Source organism: Lonchura striata, chromosome 22 (genome assembly GCF_050655825.1).
Source record: "Lonchura striata isolate lonStrDom1 chromosome 22, ASM5065582v1, whole genome shotgun sequence".
NCBI classification, from domain to species: domain Eukaryota; kingdom Metazoa; phylum Chordata; class Aves; order Passeriformes; family Estrildidae; genus Lonchura; species Lonchura striata.
The window spans coordinates 4,485,492-4,501,076 of NC_140724.1; the positions used below are offsets into that span (position 1 = coordinate 4,485,492).

A 15,585-nucleotide genomic window follows, 5' to 3' on the forward strand; every position below is an offset into this window, starting at 1 on the left:
TTTAAGGAGTGTTTTTTCAAAATGTTTCAAAATTCAGGTTTTGTCCACGTACACGTGCCACATATCTGAACCCTTTTATACTGGAAAACTCAGCCATGAGTCTCACATGACTTTCTTATGAGATTTCCAGCTTTTCTCCTTCTGCTCTTGGCTTGAAGCACCATAAGAATATTTTCTTACATGGTATTTCCCCAATTTTAGCTTCAAATTCTCGGGCTGAAGAACCCTAAGTGTGATGAGGATTTCTTATTTCAGCTAAAACTGGGATCATGCGACAGATTTGTGTTCTGGGAGTGCATAAATAAAAGACACAGGAGACAAATTCTCTTGACATTGGGGACTTAATACTGAGTGAGAGATAAACAATTTTTTAAAATGAGATTTCTCATCAACACCACCAAGGTGTTGTTTCAAGATAAGATATGATAATGACTCTTGAGCCGTTCCCCTTTTCAGGGTAGTGGATCTTCAGCACAGGAGTTGCCACAGAAAAGAGTAGGGGCTCATGTGTTGTTTCAAGGAGCTGAATTCTTGGCAGGCTCAGGAGGAGCTATGTCAAGAGCTGCTTATTTCTAATATTGCACAGAGAATTCCTCCCACTATTTCTTCCAGATGCTGGGCATCTCATTTATTTATTTATTTGGATTAGCTGTATTAAAATATAACATGCTTCCAAATTCTTTTCTCCCAAATTCCCAAGGGATGGCTCTTTCTCGTGGGGATGGATGTCCTTAAGCCTTTTAAAATTTAACTCCCTCTGATTAGAACAAGGGGAAAATTCCTGACTCCAGAGTAGCCAGGATCTCACAGAAAGCTTTGAGCACTTGGTTTCTTCCCAACTTGAAGGAGTCAGGAAAATGATTGTAGCAAAACACCGGGCAGGGAGACAGGAAAGATCTGTGGCTTTTCCAGTGACTGTGGCACTGTGGCTATTGAGCAAAGAATTGCTGAGCCTTTCGGCAGGGTCCTGATGGACTCAGAAGATGAAAAACAAAAGGATGAACACAAGAGAGTTCTTTGAGCCTTGTTTGATAAGAACTTACCTAGTTTTGAGTTTTATTAGACCTGCATCAAGGCGCACGGATGGTCTGAATAAACCAGGGACACATGCAAATTTTCATTTGGTATGGTGTGGAGATTAGGGAGGCTGATTGTACAGAAAAGAAAAGTTCTCCTTGGTCTCTGAAGCTCGGTGGAGTTCAGTCATTTGGATCAAGTTTTCCTTGGCAATGGAGTTGACTGAAATGCACAGGTGAGGAGGTTTGGCTTTATGGGGAGGGGTGGAATCACAAAATGGCTCTGAAGGTGGAGGTGCCGGAGAGTGTCGAGGCTGAAATCAGCACAGGGTCTTTGTGGTTCTCACTTCCTCTTCCACTGCCCCGAAATGACAGCAGTGGGAATTTAAATGAGGAGAATAGAGGGATAAAGCCCTTAAATGCCAAGGAAACACCTGGCAGATGCTGGACCCTCAGAATACCATCCTCTGAAGCCATGCACTCTCTTTGAGGGGCTCCATTCATGTTCCCAGCACTCACAGACATCCTTCCTCTAAAGATCTGACCCTGTTTCCCCTGTTCCTACCTGGATCCTTTCAACTAGCACACCTATTCCTACCTCCCCATAAAAAGAGCAACATCCCATTAAACCCCCAAGCTGGTGCACCCAGCTGCTTAGACATCCTCCCCGCTCTCGCCCAGGGCGATGGAATGGATTTTGGTGGTTGGCACTTTGCAGCTCTCACGGATGAGACTCCCCGAAGTGCCTGCACAGCAGCATTCCTGCAGGAACCCTTTGCTCTTGGCTTTGGCAGCTGTGCAGTCTTTGGAAACGGCGTTTTTGGTGGGCACGCCCCGCACGGTGGAGAAGATCTTCCACTCGCAGACCCCGTCGGATTTGGAAATCTTGTAGAAGGTTTCTCCCGATCCCACGGGGATCCGCACCACCCCTCTGCCACTCTCGGTGCTCTCGGCAGCAGGATGGTTGAGGTTGAAGCTGGGGGTTTGCTTCACTGCTGGCTGCTTCCTCAGGAGGCACTGAGCTCTCAGGACATTATGGAACGCTTTCTTGAACTCCTGACTTGAGCATGGATAGATGATGGGGTTGATGCAGCTGTTTAAATATCCCAGCCAAAATGTTATTTTAAAAAGTGTGTCCGGGGGTTTGATTGCAGGAAAGAAAGAACCTAAAATGGAAAACACGCAGAGTGTTAGGGCAGAGGCAGTGAGGAATTGCAGGTAACCAAAGAAACTAAAACACTGGAAAAAATAAATAGGATTCTGTTCCTTCTTGAAAAAATTATGATTGGAAACACAATTCCTGCAGGAACAAGTGTTTCACGATTTGTGATGTCATACAATTACATGGATGTTCCATCAGAAATCAAGTCAAGAGAGCTATTTAATAATTACAAGCATTATATTCCCATTTACAGCCAGAGGGCTGATTCTAGGGATAGAGGAAAATTCCTTCCTCAGGGACTCCTAATTCAAGATTAATTACCCAAATGACAGCAATATCTTGGAGGCCATACAAGGGGCTTCAGATGGCAAGAAAATCACACCATTTCAGAAGGGTTAGAGAAAAAAGGGATTAGAGTTGACTGTGTTACAGCTAAAAGTCTTTGAAATGATGAAGTATTGGGTACTCATATTCCATGAAAACTTCAGAAAACTGAACTATCCACACCCTGCCTCATGGAATGCATCTAAAATTGAGGGGAGTTAAAGGGAAGTTTCCTTCTCATATCAAGGAACACTGGGGAGGGTCTCATAGGCAGACATGAGATATGTGCATATATTTTTAAAATTTTTTTATTTATTTATATACACATATTCTGATATATACTTGCAAAGTTATCTTCCAAAGATGACTCAAAGAGCAAGAACTTTGATGGCTCCTTAGAATGGAAAGGACTTTGGCATTTCTTTTTCTATAGAATGATGAGTTATCTGCTGATCTAAAATCTTGCAAATGTTCTTCCTGATGCCAAATCTTTAGTTTTATAAAAAAAAAAATCCCAGAAACAAAATTGACTTGTTTTGGAATTTATATTCAAATTTATCATAAACAGGACTTTTAGCACAGACAAATGCTTGTCTTCATGCTTCCCCTGGAAAAATTGTAAGCACATGGAAATAAATACTGTGAAAGGTTTGGCATCAATGCATCCATCATCCTCTCCAGTGTAACCATGTCTGCGAGCAGCTCCTGAGCTTTACAGGGATTGATCTGTTCCCTGGACCTCTCCTGGCCAAGGAAAAGCTGATAATGCCCTCGGAGGATGTGCTGATTGAAATCTGGGAGCTGCTCAACTGCTCGAACCCTTTTCCTCAGTCTTTGTCAAATGAAGCTGCAGCACTTGCAGCAAATGCTTTCAAGTGGCCACAGGAATTCGTACGATGGTTTTACCTGCCTGGGAATGCATCAAAATCCTGCCTGGGCCAGAGCCACTCCTGGTGCAGGGTGATTAACAACCTGCTCATCCTGCTGAGCACAGGATCTGCAGGGAAATGTGGAGCGATGTCAGAATCTGAGCTATTGATGATTCTGAGATTGTAGAAAGTTTCTGTCTTTCTGCCCCGCTGCCAAAGCAGAAGCCATAATTGGTCTGTGCTGGTTCCAGGTTGTTTATTCTGTTGATCTCTCACATGTTCTGCTGCCCTGCCCAGCTCTGTCCTGCAGGGCAGCGTGTGGGGCTCTGCCCTCAGTGGGATGTGACAAACATTCAATACCAGAAACTCCCTGGGCTGGATTGACAAGAACATGCCAATATCTGTCACCTACGTTGGACAGTGTCTCCCCAGCCTAAACCAACAGAAAAATGCCAACACCACAGTGAGACATGGAGGGCATGAAGAAGGAGAAAAAGGACAAGGCACACCCAATTTCCTCCATCTTGTCCCCTTTGGACCCCTCATCTAGAATCCTAAAATTTTACTTTTGCCCCCGTGCCACACTTAATTATTACTGATATCAAACACTCAGAGCTGGTAATTAATCCTGTGAGATTGAAAACTCTTTTCCATGGACAGAGATCACAGCCAGTGTCTCTGGGAGGTTTAGACAGGTGGGGTCGGTCTCTTCCACCTGGCAGCACTGACAGAACAAGAGGACACAGCCTCAAGCTATGTCAGGGAAGGTTTTAGGTTGATATTAGGAACAAATTTTTAACTGAAAGAATAATAAAATACTGGAATTGTCTTCCCAGGGAGGTGGTGGAATCACCTTCTCTGGATATGTTTAAAAAAAGACTGGACTTGGCACTTGGTGCTATGGTCTGGTTGTGGTGTTGGGTTTGATAATCTTAGAGGTCTCTTCCAAACTCATTATTCTGGGATTCTGTGTGATTTTCTTCTGTGGTTGCTCGAAGCTGGCCCAGGTAGAGCAGTTCCATTATTACTTTCAATATCAACCGGATTTTAAGAACAAAAAGGTTCTGCTGAAGAAAACAAATGCTGTTTTGCAGCAAAGCACAAGCAAACACATGTATCTACAACCTAAATTTTTTCTCAGCAAATTAATGCTTCTCTCCTTTAGTGCAAAACATTTAAATAACATTCTGAAAGAACTTTCTGGCTGAAGTCATTGGCAGATGAAAAATAACAGAAGGCTTCTAAATGCTCAAATCATGCTCAATTTTTTGGTTTATTTCCTCATTTAAACACAGTGAATCTACTGCTTTCTCATTTTGTGGTGAGGGAAAAGGTGAACCAAATCCCTGTTTAGGGAATCAGCTGTGTGAGGCCAAGTGTAAAAATGGGTAAACAATAACAATTCCTGTTTGCTGCAACTCCTCGCTCTCTCCAGATGGAATGCAAGGGTTGTGCCAAAGTCTGATAAAAATAGAAAACAGCCAATGTCAGAGTCTGTCCCTTGCTCTTTTTTTGGGGTGGGATCTGCATGTTAATTTATTAATGTAGCCTTTTTTGGTTCATCTGTGGAGACACTCGTTGCCTTGGAATGACACACAGTGAAAGAAAATGAAGGAGCTTTAACAGCACAGAGACTTTGCTATCTACAGGTCCCACTACACACTGGCTTTCAGATAACCATGGAATGGTTTGCACTGGAAAGAAAATGAAAGATCATCTAATTCCAGCCCTCTGCCATGGACAGGGACATCTTCCACTATTCCCGGGTGCTCCAGCCTGGCCATAGACACTTCTAGGGATGGAGCAGCCACAGCTTCTGTGGGAATTCCATCCCAGTCCCTCACCACCCTCACAGGGAGGAATTTCTTCCCAATATCTCATCCAAGTGTACCCTCCTTCACCTCAAAGTCATTCCCCCCTGTGGTATCAGTGCATACCCTGGTAAAAACTCCCCCTCCAGCCTCCCTGTAGGGTGTTTGACACTCAGGGGCCACCGAAATATCTGTTACCTCTGTAGCTCAGAAATAGTCCCTAATCTTTCCTGTTGGCTACCCGAGTATCTAGGAAAAGGGGAAAAATATCTTATTTTCCAAATCATTGAGGAATGGTGTTCCTCCCCACAGAATCCTAAGAACGTGTCCCTTTCTTCCAAACTTTTAATATTCAGTGATGTTGTTGTGATCAATCTCAGTGGCTGATGGATCTGGTAATGAGCAGGAGGCATCTTCAAACCTGGTGACAAAGTAGTTTGTTCAGTGCTGAGCCCTCAGAATGGACAGGTCAGGTCAGATGAACTCAAAGGAGAAATAAAACAAAGATTTTGTGGGTTTTTTTTTAACAATGACCATAATTAATAATGAAATTTAACAAGAGTGATGAATTATCTCTTTTTAAGGCATATGGTACATGTTCCCTACAGAGCAGTGAGCACAGGGAAAGCAGGTGGAGCTGGGATGAGCATTTCCATTAAATACTAGACCCTTTGGTGACTGCCAGTTTATGTCAGTTAAAGTTTGGACACTTGGACACCATAAGCTATGGCTGAGAGAAAAAAATTACTGCACCTAATTCTCAGGGCAAATTTTTCCAGTCCTCTCACTCCAGACCAAGTGGAATCACAGGTGTCCTACAGGAGAGCTAGAGGGTGAACAGCAGCTAAAATACTAAATTTTCACCTTTGAAATTAATTCTCTGTGCTATTCACTGGCCTTAATATCTTCCTTTGCACACTTTGTCAGGAATTAATTCATAAGTAGTAGCAAACCTGATTAAAGTTTAAAGGCTTCACCTTACACTGTGAAGCTTCAAGGGGTCTTTTCATGCATTTTGAATAATGGATTGGGTAAATGATGCTACAATTCTTGCTTTGTTTTCAAAAGGTTGAGGACAATCAAGTGTCAGTAGCACAATACAATTGCTTCTTGTAAAAGTAAATAAAATAAAATGTACTATGAGCCTCCTGAGATCTTTTGCCATTAAGTGCTTCATCACTCATCCCTTGAAATGTCAGAAGTGCATTTTCTTCCCTCATCTTTTATTTCCCTGTTTGTCAGCTGGAAGTTTCTTCAGCTCTGAGAGATAAGTTTGCCACATCCCTCCTGGTGAGTAAGTGCCAACTCACTCTCAAAGATGTAATTTGACTTTGTCACAAGAGCTGCCTGATTAGGGGTTGTTTAAAAAGCAGCCCAGATGTCACGCGTCATTTCACTGACGGACAGCAGAGAGGGTTTTGGAACCCGCCAGACTGTAAAAAAGTGTGTTATTTACTCTACATCATCGCTGTCAGCACCATGGGAATCAGATCCTGTATATTTGTGTGACCCATAAACCCTTTGTGGTGTTAAAAACCATCTCGGCTATAAACCCATCTCTGCTACAAATCCATCTCGGCTATAAATCCATCTCTACTACAAAATCCATCTCTGCTACAAAATCCATCTCTGCTACTGAATCTTGCATCTCTGCTGAGGTTTGCTGCTTTATTTCCCTTCTTTTTATTTTGTGAAGCTTAAATCTGGGCACTGAGGCAGAGCACAGACGTCAGGTGGGGGTGATGCTGCTTCAGTGCATGGGGGAGGTCAGGGTTGTGTCCAGAGAATCCCAGATTGGTTTGGGTTGGAAAGGACCTTAAATCCCATCCAGGGCCACCCCCTGCCATGGCCAGAGACACCTTCCACTATCCCAGGGTGCTCCAAGCCCCGTCCAGCCCGGCTTTGGGCACTGCCAGGGATGGGGCAGCCACAGCTGGGAATTCCCTCCCAGGGAACAATTCCAATATCCCATCTAACCCTACCTGCTGGCATAGGGAAGCCATTTCCACTTGTTTTGTAATTCCCTTGTCCCAAGTCCCTCTCCAGCTCTTGAAGCCCTTTCAGGCTGGGAAAAAGAAGAGTGCTCTGGTTACAGAGAAGCAAAGTTCAAAACTCAGGTGCTGGGATCTGCCTTGAATCAATCAGTCCAGAGGGCAGCAGCTCTTCCAGAGCCATAGAGACCAAGAGGATGAAGCACAGAGGAGCACTGATATTCCAAAGGGAATTAACTGTGTACCATGGCCTCCCTAATCCCTCATGGCTCTACAAACATTGATAAATATGCTACATTTATGTTCCCAAGCCGAGTGTTAGCATAAAATTTATTCCCTAAGACAAGAGTTCTATCCTGCATCTCAGGTCATGATTCAATCCACCCTCTGGAAAGTGTATTTATAAAAATAAGCATATATAAGTATATATATCTAAATAAATAAATAAATAAACATAAATAAATAAATAAATAAATAAATAATTATATATATATATATATATGCTGCTGCAGACATTCAAAGCTGCCCCCCTGTACACACATGACATCTCCAATATGCTCTCATTGCTCCCTTATGGGAACTATTTTTTATGGAATAAAAAAATGGTATGAAGGAACCGTTAGACAGTAGAAATTATCCTGGACTCAGCACAATCCAATTAACACAACCCGTGCAGAAAAAGCAGTGATGTGAGGAAGTCTTGCACTTTCCAGTTGTGCCTCCCCAGGGCCTGGAATATTGTAGCTATTCCACAGGGAAAATAAGAAGGATTTTGTGCTTGGCTATCCCTGATGCACAATAAACAGACACAGAAGAAGGAACAAGTTTGTTTTCCCTCCCAAATCCTGAATTCAGTTCTCTGCAGCACCATGAGGGTGTCTGGGCACAGGTGAGAGGTGAAAAGATCAGGCAGCAGGACTGGGTCAGTCTGGGAACACTGCGCTGATGATTTGGATTATTTCAGACCTAATTTATGCTCTGTTTCATATTGTACCCACTTAGAATGGATGATATTTCTGGGAAATGTCTCAGCAAGCAACTATTTCCAGATTTGCTGTGGGCAGCTGCAGATTTAGAAAGCTGATAAAAAACCATGGGAAGGTAAACTGAGGTTTTGTTACCCGTGTGAACCCAAACAATCACATTGTTTCACAAATCAATGTAATTGTCACTCCAATTCCAGTTCTCAAGCTCTTCCTGCAGTGGAATGGGTCTGGATCCCACTGCTGATATGTTGGGAGATATTTGATATTTGCCCTGAAGTCCTCGCTCTTGAAGTCATTCACTTATAATAAAATAATAATTTTCCTTTAAGAATAAAAAAACCCAAACTAACCAGAGAGTAGTTTGAGAAGCTGGGTCAGTCTCAGGCTGTCTCATGAGTTTGTTGTCTGTCATGATTTTGGAATCCTTGGAGTTTGAAACAAGAAATTATCTCCTTCAGCAAGAGCCAAGTATCTCTCCCATTATCCAAACTGCAGACAAATCCTGACATTTGCTCAGTGGGGTGGGAGAATCTCTCACCACAGCCTTTCCATCACTCCCCAACGCTGAATTGTGCTGTGGCATTCGAGAGTGAGGGAAAAATGCTACTCCTGCTTCCTTTTCTGTGGGGATTGAAGGTGGTGGCTGCATGACGAGGGATTCTGAGACAAGGATGAGCCACGGGAGCGGCTCTCAAAGCAGAGCGCAGCTGACCGACCTTCCCTCCCTGGCTTTTAGTAGAAATGGTTTTTAACATTGATTCCTCTGCTCCTTTGCTGTGTTCTTCAGTCACTGGGACACATTTCAGGGTTTGGGAATTGTCGGAACTCACAATGTCCCTCAGACATTTTTGGATGCCCCAGGCCCGGGTCAGAAGCATTTGAGACCCTGGCGCAGCTGCAAACAGCTGTGATTTTGGGTTTGAACCATGGAATGATTTACCAGCCTTGCAGGAAGAACAAGGAGTCACAAAAGTTTAGATATTAGAGTAGAAGTAGTCACAGAGTAAAGGGAAGAATTTCTGAGTGCTGTACAGGGGGTTTTGGTTTTGTACATGGGGGTCAGAGGGTTTAAGATGGATTTGGGATTTGGGCCTGCCCTGTCCTCCCTCTTTCTCCTTCCTCACCTCCATGTTCCTGGTGATGTTGGCCCTCACGGATTGGTTTAGAGTAGAAAAGCACCATTTAATATAGGTAATAGGCATTGGGGAAAAACTGTAAACTCAAGGAGTGCAAGAATCCTTCCTCTCCCTGAGCTGGAAGCCAGCGAAAGAGCTGGGGCTTTATTCTGAGAGTTTTTTCCCTCTTTTATATCTTTTTTTCTCCCTTTCTCACTGAGAGAACGCTGAAATATTAATGTGGGGAGTCTGTGTTGGTGTGTGTTGCTACTCTGAGTCTTTTGACCCTCTGAGAGGTCATGTTGTGTCAATAGCAGAGACGGAAAAATGCGCTTTATTTTTTTATGTCTAATGAAAGTAGAGTGGTTCTCTTTGACTCCATTAAAAAAAAATTACCACAAAACAGTAAATAGAAACCATCTGCAGACAGGATTAGAGGTTTCCCTTGACAGTGTTTGTGTCAGTTCACAAAACTAATTTACTCCTCGACCACAAATAAAAACACCCTCCAGCAGATCGTCTTTCTTAATTGCGAGAATGATTGAAAAATGCTAAAACACTTCCTCCAGAACTGTGAAACTCCTCCAGAATCGATGGGACCATGTTTTGGTCTGTCTCATGGCCACAGAGCTGCAGAGCTGGTCAAGTTCTGGCTGCCCAGCTGCTATGAGCCTCCACCAGGGTTCAACAAGGAGGATTTTGTACATCTGGAAAGTCAGGACCCCAAAACCCGTCAGGATCACTTCCCTTCACTATCCCAATTAGGCTGCAGGACAGACCTGAAAGTGATTGTTATCTTTTGGAACGTGCTCTGCATCAAGATGAGTCCTTGGCTTTTTCTGAGGACTTTTTAGTGCCATTCATCTCTTTAATATTTTTTTTTGTCCTTAAACAAAAACAGAAAGTAGTTTTTGAAAGCCCTATAATATATGCTTTAAAAATGACCTAGTAAACCCCCAAAACATAAAAAAAATATCTCCAAAGTTTCCTTACAAGGGATCAAAAGAGGATACAAAGCCATTCTGGAGCCCAGAAGATTTCTTAAATCCAAAACAAATTAATTAACAGCTCTGTATGGGCAACCAAATTTGCAGATGAGAAGTGTGTTTAATGCATTCTCTCAAACCCTTTTTGAGTATGTTCCAGTCATCTTGGCAAGCAGCATTCCAGCATGCTGACATCGTGGCCAGCACAAGCCAGGCTCTCAGGGGCTTCTCTTTTGGAAACAGTTCCAATCCATCCTTCCCACTATTGACCAAGAGGAAAAAAAATCTGATTTTTGGGGTTTTTTCACATTAGCAACGGGTTTTGGTGTGTCTTGATAAATCTTGGTAAAACCAGTAGAGGTTAATTGAAAAAGAAAAACTATTTATAAGTTTGGAAAATCAGAATTAAAAAAAAAAAAAAGGAAAATACCCCCCTCCCCCCCAATCTTTATTTCCATGTAAGGATGTTTTGTCTTTTCTGATGTCTTTTCTGAATTGTCCATATTGTCTTACTAACGAAAGCTTCCATAAAATCTTACTTTATTTTTCCTGTACAGCATAAGCCCTTTCCATAAGAAAAGCCCTGAAATTGAACAAGTCACAGATTGTAGTTTCCATGTTTGAAAAACCCAGTATTTAATGGCAGAGCCCAACTCAGTGTGATGAGCCACGTCCCTCACCCTCAGCTATAGGTATGAAATCAGTATTCTGCCTTTCCATCCTGCAACTGCATCAAACGTAACTGAGCAAGGTTTAATTAAAATTCTAATTACTTCTTCATATTCCAGCAAAGCAGAACAAATTCCTAGCTTTGCTCCTGTTTGGAATGACAACAGGAGAATAAATATTCATACCCAGCACGGTGGCTGAGCTAGTGTTTGGCCAGTGGGCTCAATGGGTTCCCAGAAAAGATGCAATCCAGAGCAGAATAAAATCAGTTAGAAGGACCCTCACTGCTGTCTCCTGACTGGTCATATCAAAACGGGATTAAAATATTAAATTCTTTTGGAGTTATGGTATTGCACAGGATGAATTTCCTGATAGGAAGCAGATATTTTTTTTTCCTTAGAGTGGGAATCATCAATGCTGAGCACTCCAGGAGATCTGTGAACAGCTACTTCAACCCTGAATGTATTTATATCCTGACCTTTTACACATTTAAGTTGCCTGGCTGCAAGCATCAACACACAAACCCCCAAAGATCCTGTTCCTATAGCAGAGATGGTCACAAATATCTGCTCTAGTTCACAAAAGAGGATTTTCTATGTGGAAAAGTATAATATTGCTCCCCTGCTTTTCAGAATTTTGCTTCTCATCACCAGGGACCAGATTTGGTCAAATTTAAGACTTGTTTTTTTTTATCATGGTGCCTGCTTTGTGGTGGTGAGTGTTTTGTTTTTCGACAGCTTTGCAGCACAGAATTTCTCCCTCCGAGCTTTTCTGACCAGCGCTACCACACCCAGCCCCAAGCACAGAAGGCACTGGAGGACCCACAAGGCTTGGCTCTACTCACCAAGAGGCATTACTACAAAAAACGGGAGCCAGCAGAGAACGAAGCATCCCACAACTATTCCCAGGGTCTTGGCAGCTTTCTTTTCCCTGGAGAACTTGAGCAGGCGCACGGAGAAGTGGTGCTTGCTCTTGGGGTTGGGCGCGGGGCCGCCCGCACCGCGTGCATTTCTGCGGTGGATGCGGAGCGTCACCTCCTCGGAACGGGATTTCTCCGTCTTCAGCCCACAGGTCAGCCCTTTGTTCTCCCTTTTGGCCACCACGTAGACCCGGCAGTACATCACCAAGATGATGATCAGGGGGAGGTAGAAGGAGCCCAGAGCTGAGAACAAGACGTAGCCGGGCTCCTCGGTGATCTGGCAGATGGTCTCATCCTCCGGGGCTGGCTCCTTCCAGCCGAAAAGGGGCCCGATGGAGATGACCAGGGACAGTGCCCAGACACACAGCAGGGCCAGCAGGCCCCTCCTCTCTGTCACTATGCTGGGGTACCTCAGCGGGTAGCTCACCCCAATGTATCGGTCGATGGAGATGACGCAGAGGCTCATGATGGAAGCGGTGCAGCAAAGCACGTCAACAGCTGCCCAGATATTGCAGAAGATCCTCCCAAAGACCCAGTAGCCCAAAATCTCCATGGTAGCTGAGAAGGGCAGGACGGTGGAAGTCAGGAGGAGGTCAGCTACAGCCAGGTTGATGATGTAATAGTGGGTGACACTCTGTAGATGTCTGTGGCAGGCTACGGACAGGATCACCAGGATGTTACCCAAAACCCCAAAACCAATCAGCCCCCCTAGAATAACACCCAGTAAGATGGCCTTGGAAATGTTCACAGGTTCCACTGAGTGGGTGCAGTTGGAGCATTCGGAAGAGTTTCCAGGGAGGAGAGCCATGGCTGGTAATGTCCATGTGAGGCTGCTGAACTTCACCCCCTTTCCAGGCAGGAACGGTGACAAGATCAGGAAGGTCCTATAGGCAACATTAGCTTAGCCTTGCTGGGGAAAAGAGTTTTAGAAGAATGTTTTAGGACTGCAGCAGCAGCAGCAATGAGAAAGATCCAGAAACATATCAGAAAACTTACCTTTGCTCCTAAGCTTTCAGCAGAATAACATGGTTGATACCAGTTCCAAGTCAAATTTAACTCCTTCTGCATTTTCCTTGGGGTGCACAAGTAGGGCTACACAAACCTGAGGCTGTTTGTGCTACTTTCCAGGGTCATGGGATAGGAAATACTGGAGCTGCAGGTTAAAATAATTTCTGTCTTTTGGGGAAGGTTCTGTATTTAAGGAAAGTAAATATTCCAAAGGGTCTCCAATTTAGCTTCTCCTGAGAGGAAATCACTGACGCTGAATCGTGTTAGTCCTGATTCTGCCTTAAAATTGGCTTAGAAACCTGACTGGATGGAGGTTTGCTGCTGTGTCTGCTCAGCAATTTTGTTGGAGATACCCACCACTCCCCATCCTCAGCGTTTAGGCTGTGAGTCAGAGCTTTCCATATGTGGAGCGCTCATCAGTCGAGGTCCTGGGCTGCAAATTAAAGCTCATATACATCTCCTCCTCCCGGCTTGCTCTGAGGGGAAGAGTGGAGTTTGCCATGTGCACAGGGCCATGCTCTTGTGCTCTCTGCAGATCCTCACCCCCCTGGAGAAGACAAAAACACGAACAATGCAATTCCCAGAAGCCACACTCACTGCTAGGGTTCTCATATAAGAATAGAGCAGGAGGCTATTTTAGGGTGCTTTCCTCAGGCTGGCTCCAGCCAGTGGAACCAACCTTTTCCAGCCCAGCACTGTTTAACAGAAACGGAGAGATCCAAGTGGGTTTTCCTGCCTAAATTTTCCCTTCTTTACAGGGCTAGGCATCAATCCTAATTATTAGCTCACCTGCAGAGACCAGTTCTAGGAAAGACAGAAGCCTGCAGGACACAATTCAGGACTATACAAACTGTGCAGCAGATTTAGAAGCCCAAATTTAATCTCAGGTTTCTTTATTAAGCGAGACCTCTCCCCGTTAAAGTGTTAGTCCAGCTGAGCTGCTCATTTTGATAATCTATAGGGCAAAGCAACTCCAAACCAAGCAGAAGACGTTGCAAGGAGCAAGCCTCCAAGTGAGTGACACAACATTTCAGAGTATCTGGAAGCCAAGCTCAGCCTTTGCTGACTAAATATGGAGAAAAGGTACCTCAGATGGAAAAGTGAGGATTAGCCTGGGAACCGAGACCTGGGGGGCACAGAGAGGAGAGCTGCAAGTGGAAGCTGCAAAACCTTTTCCAATACCTCCAAATGCATATAGAATTTCCATCCCAAATATTAATCAGAGGTGAAAAATCACCACTAAGGCTGCGCCTGTAAAACCCCAGATGAGGAAGGACCCTGTAAGTGTCCTTTGGGATGAGTCCCTCAGATCACACTTTAAGCAGCAACAACTGTCCCATTTCCAAACCTTCACACTGAACTTTCCTGCAGGCAAAAGCATTTCGAAGTCTGAAGCCCCAAAATTCCCAGTTCACAGGCAGGGAGGAGGGAGGAAGGGGGAGATGGATAGGTATGGATAGGTATCACACAGTGGGAATTTTACTTCAGTACACTAAAATGAAATTGGATCTTATTGTATTTCCCACCAGATAGAACAAGTTGAGGAATAATCCCAAGGAAGAAAAGGACAGATTACCTAAGCACATACATGAGACATGAGTGTTGCATCGAGCATCTCTGAGCATTATACTTGTGGTTATTCCCAAATAATGCCCAGCCTGTGGAGATAGCTGATGCTGGGAAGAGCAGACCCCAGGCTGCTGTGCCAGCCCCACACCCACCTCTTCAGTCTCCAGAAGGCAGCACATCTCCTGTGAGCATCTGGAGAGGAGATTCTCAGCACAGCAGGCTCCTGTTTCATGCAGGGATGGGGCTCCGTGCCTGGAAATCCTCAGCTTTGCTCCCTTCCTGCCCCCCTGGTATCCCAGCAGCTGCAGTGGGGCTGATTCCCTGTATCCCACGGCTGTCAGGGGCTGGCTCCAGGCTCCCTGGAGGGATCCGTGCCCTGCTCAGAGCTCAGCTCCACACGGGCAAGGAGCAGCAGGAACTTCGCTGCTCTGCTCTTAGCACAGCAGTAGCCTTACCATTACCGTAATTCCCAGCCACTCCCGTATTGCCCAGAAAGAAAGAGCACTCACAAGTGTAGTTTTAAATCTTCTTTTCTTTCTTTTTCTTTTTTTTTTTTTTTTTCCCCACTCGAATTCCTGCAGAGACCAGAGAGTGGAAGGCAGATAACAAACTCCTGTTTGTGAGTTAATACAAAATTTTTGGGATCTAAAAACGAAATTTCCTGCAGGAGAAACTGAACAAGGAGATGAAGGCAGGACACACTGCCTGGGGATTCTGCATGGTGGGACAAAGCACAGCTGACTGGAGATGGGGGTTTAAGGAGGAAATTCCTCCAGCAGAATGTGCTGTTGAAGGGAGGTTGGTTTTTCACATGGTTTTTCATTGCAGTTAAAAAAAAAGTGTCCAAAGTCCTCAGTGAAGAACAGATATAAAAGTGATGTCCTGAAGTGAAGGGGACACAGAGTGGGATTTCATAGCCAGCAAACCCTGTAGCCACAAGGAAGCAGATGAACCGTGTCATGTTCTTGCGTGACACTCTCCACCTCTTCCTCCTGGGCACTAACTTTGAGAGGAAATTTTGGGTTTTTGGGTTCAAGAGTTTCACAGACAGAGGCAAATTTGAGTGATGCTCAGATTCCCCCTGGAGAGTACTGAAAGCAGATCTGTGCTTGTCAACAGCTCTGATCACTGGTCCAACAAATTCAGAGTGCCTGCTTGCT

At 44.4% G+C, this 15,585-nt stretch overlaps 1 protein-coding gene across 2 annotated transcripts; it reads right to left on the minus strand.

Moving 5' to 3' along the window:
* Positions 1-1,528: 1,528 nt before the first annotated feature.
* Positions 1,529-14,877, minus strand: ADRA1A (adrenoceptor alpha 1A). 2 transcript variants are annotated; one of them, XM_085559239.1, is made up of 4 exons: positions 14,578-14,877; positions 12,845-13,403; positions 11,774-12,758; positions 1,529-2,182 (listed from the first exon to the last, which is right to left on the minus strand). In XM_085559239.1, exons 3-4 carry the CDS (start codon positions 12,654-12,656, stop codon positions 1,671-1,673), a joined length of 1,395 nt encoding a protein of 464 aa, XP_085415365.1. In that variant the 5' UTR covers positions 12,657-12,758; positions 12,845-13,403; positions 14,578-14,877; the 3' UTR covers positions 1,529-1,670. The 2 variants fall into 2 exon arrangements, with proteins under 2 accessions (XP_085415365.1, XP_021401945.2); XM_021546270.3 differs by lacking the exon at positions 14,578-14,877 and having other exon boundaries at positions 11,774-12,754; positions 12,845-12,979.
* Positions 14,878-15,585: the final 708 nt, after the last annotated feature.

Excerpts from the sequence above, each read along its gene's own strand:
- ADRA1A (XM_085559239.1), bottom strand. The coding sequence starts at position 12,656 with ATGGCTCTCCTCCCTGGAAACTCTTCCGAATGCTCCAACTGCACCCAC. Across the intron at positions 2,183-11,773 it reads TTTTGTAGTAATGCCTCTTG|GTTCTTTCTTTCCTGCAATC; the intron begins GTGAGTAGAGCC and ends TTTCCATTTTAG.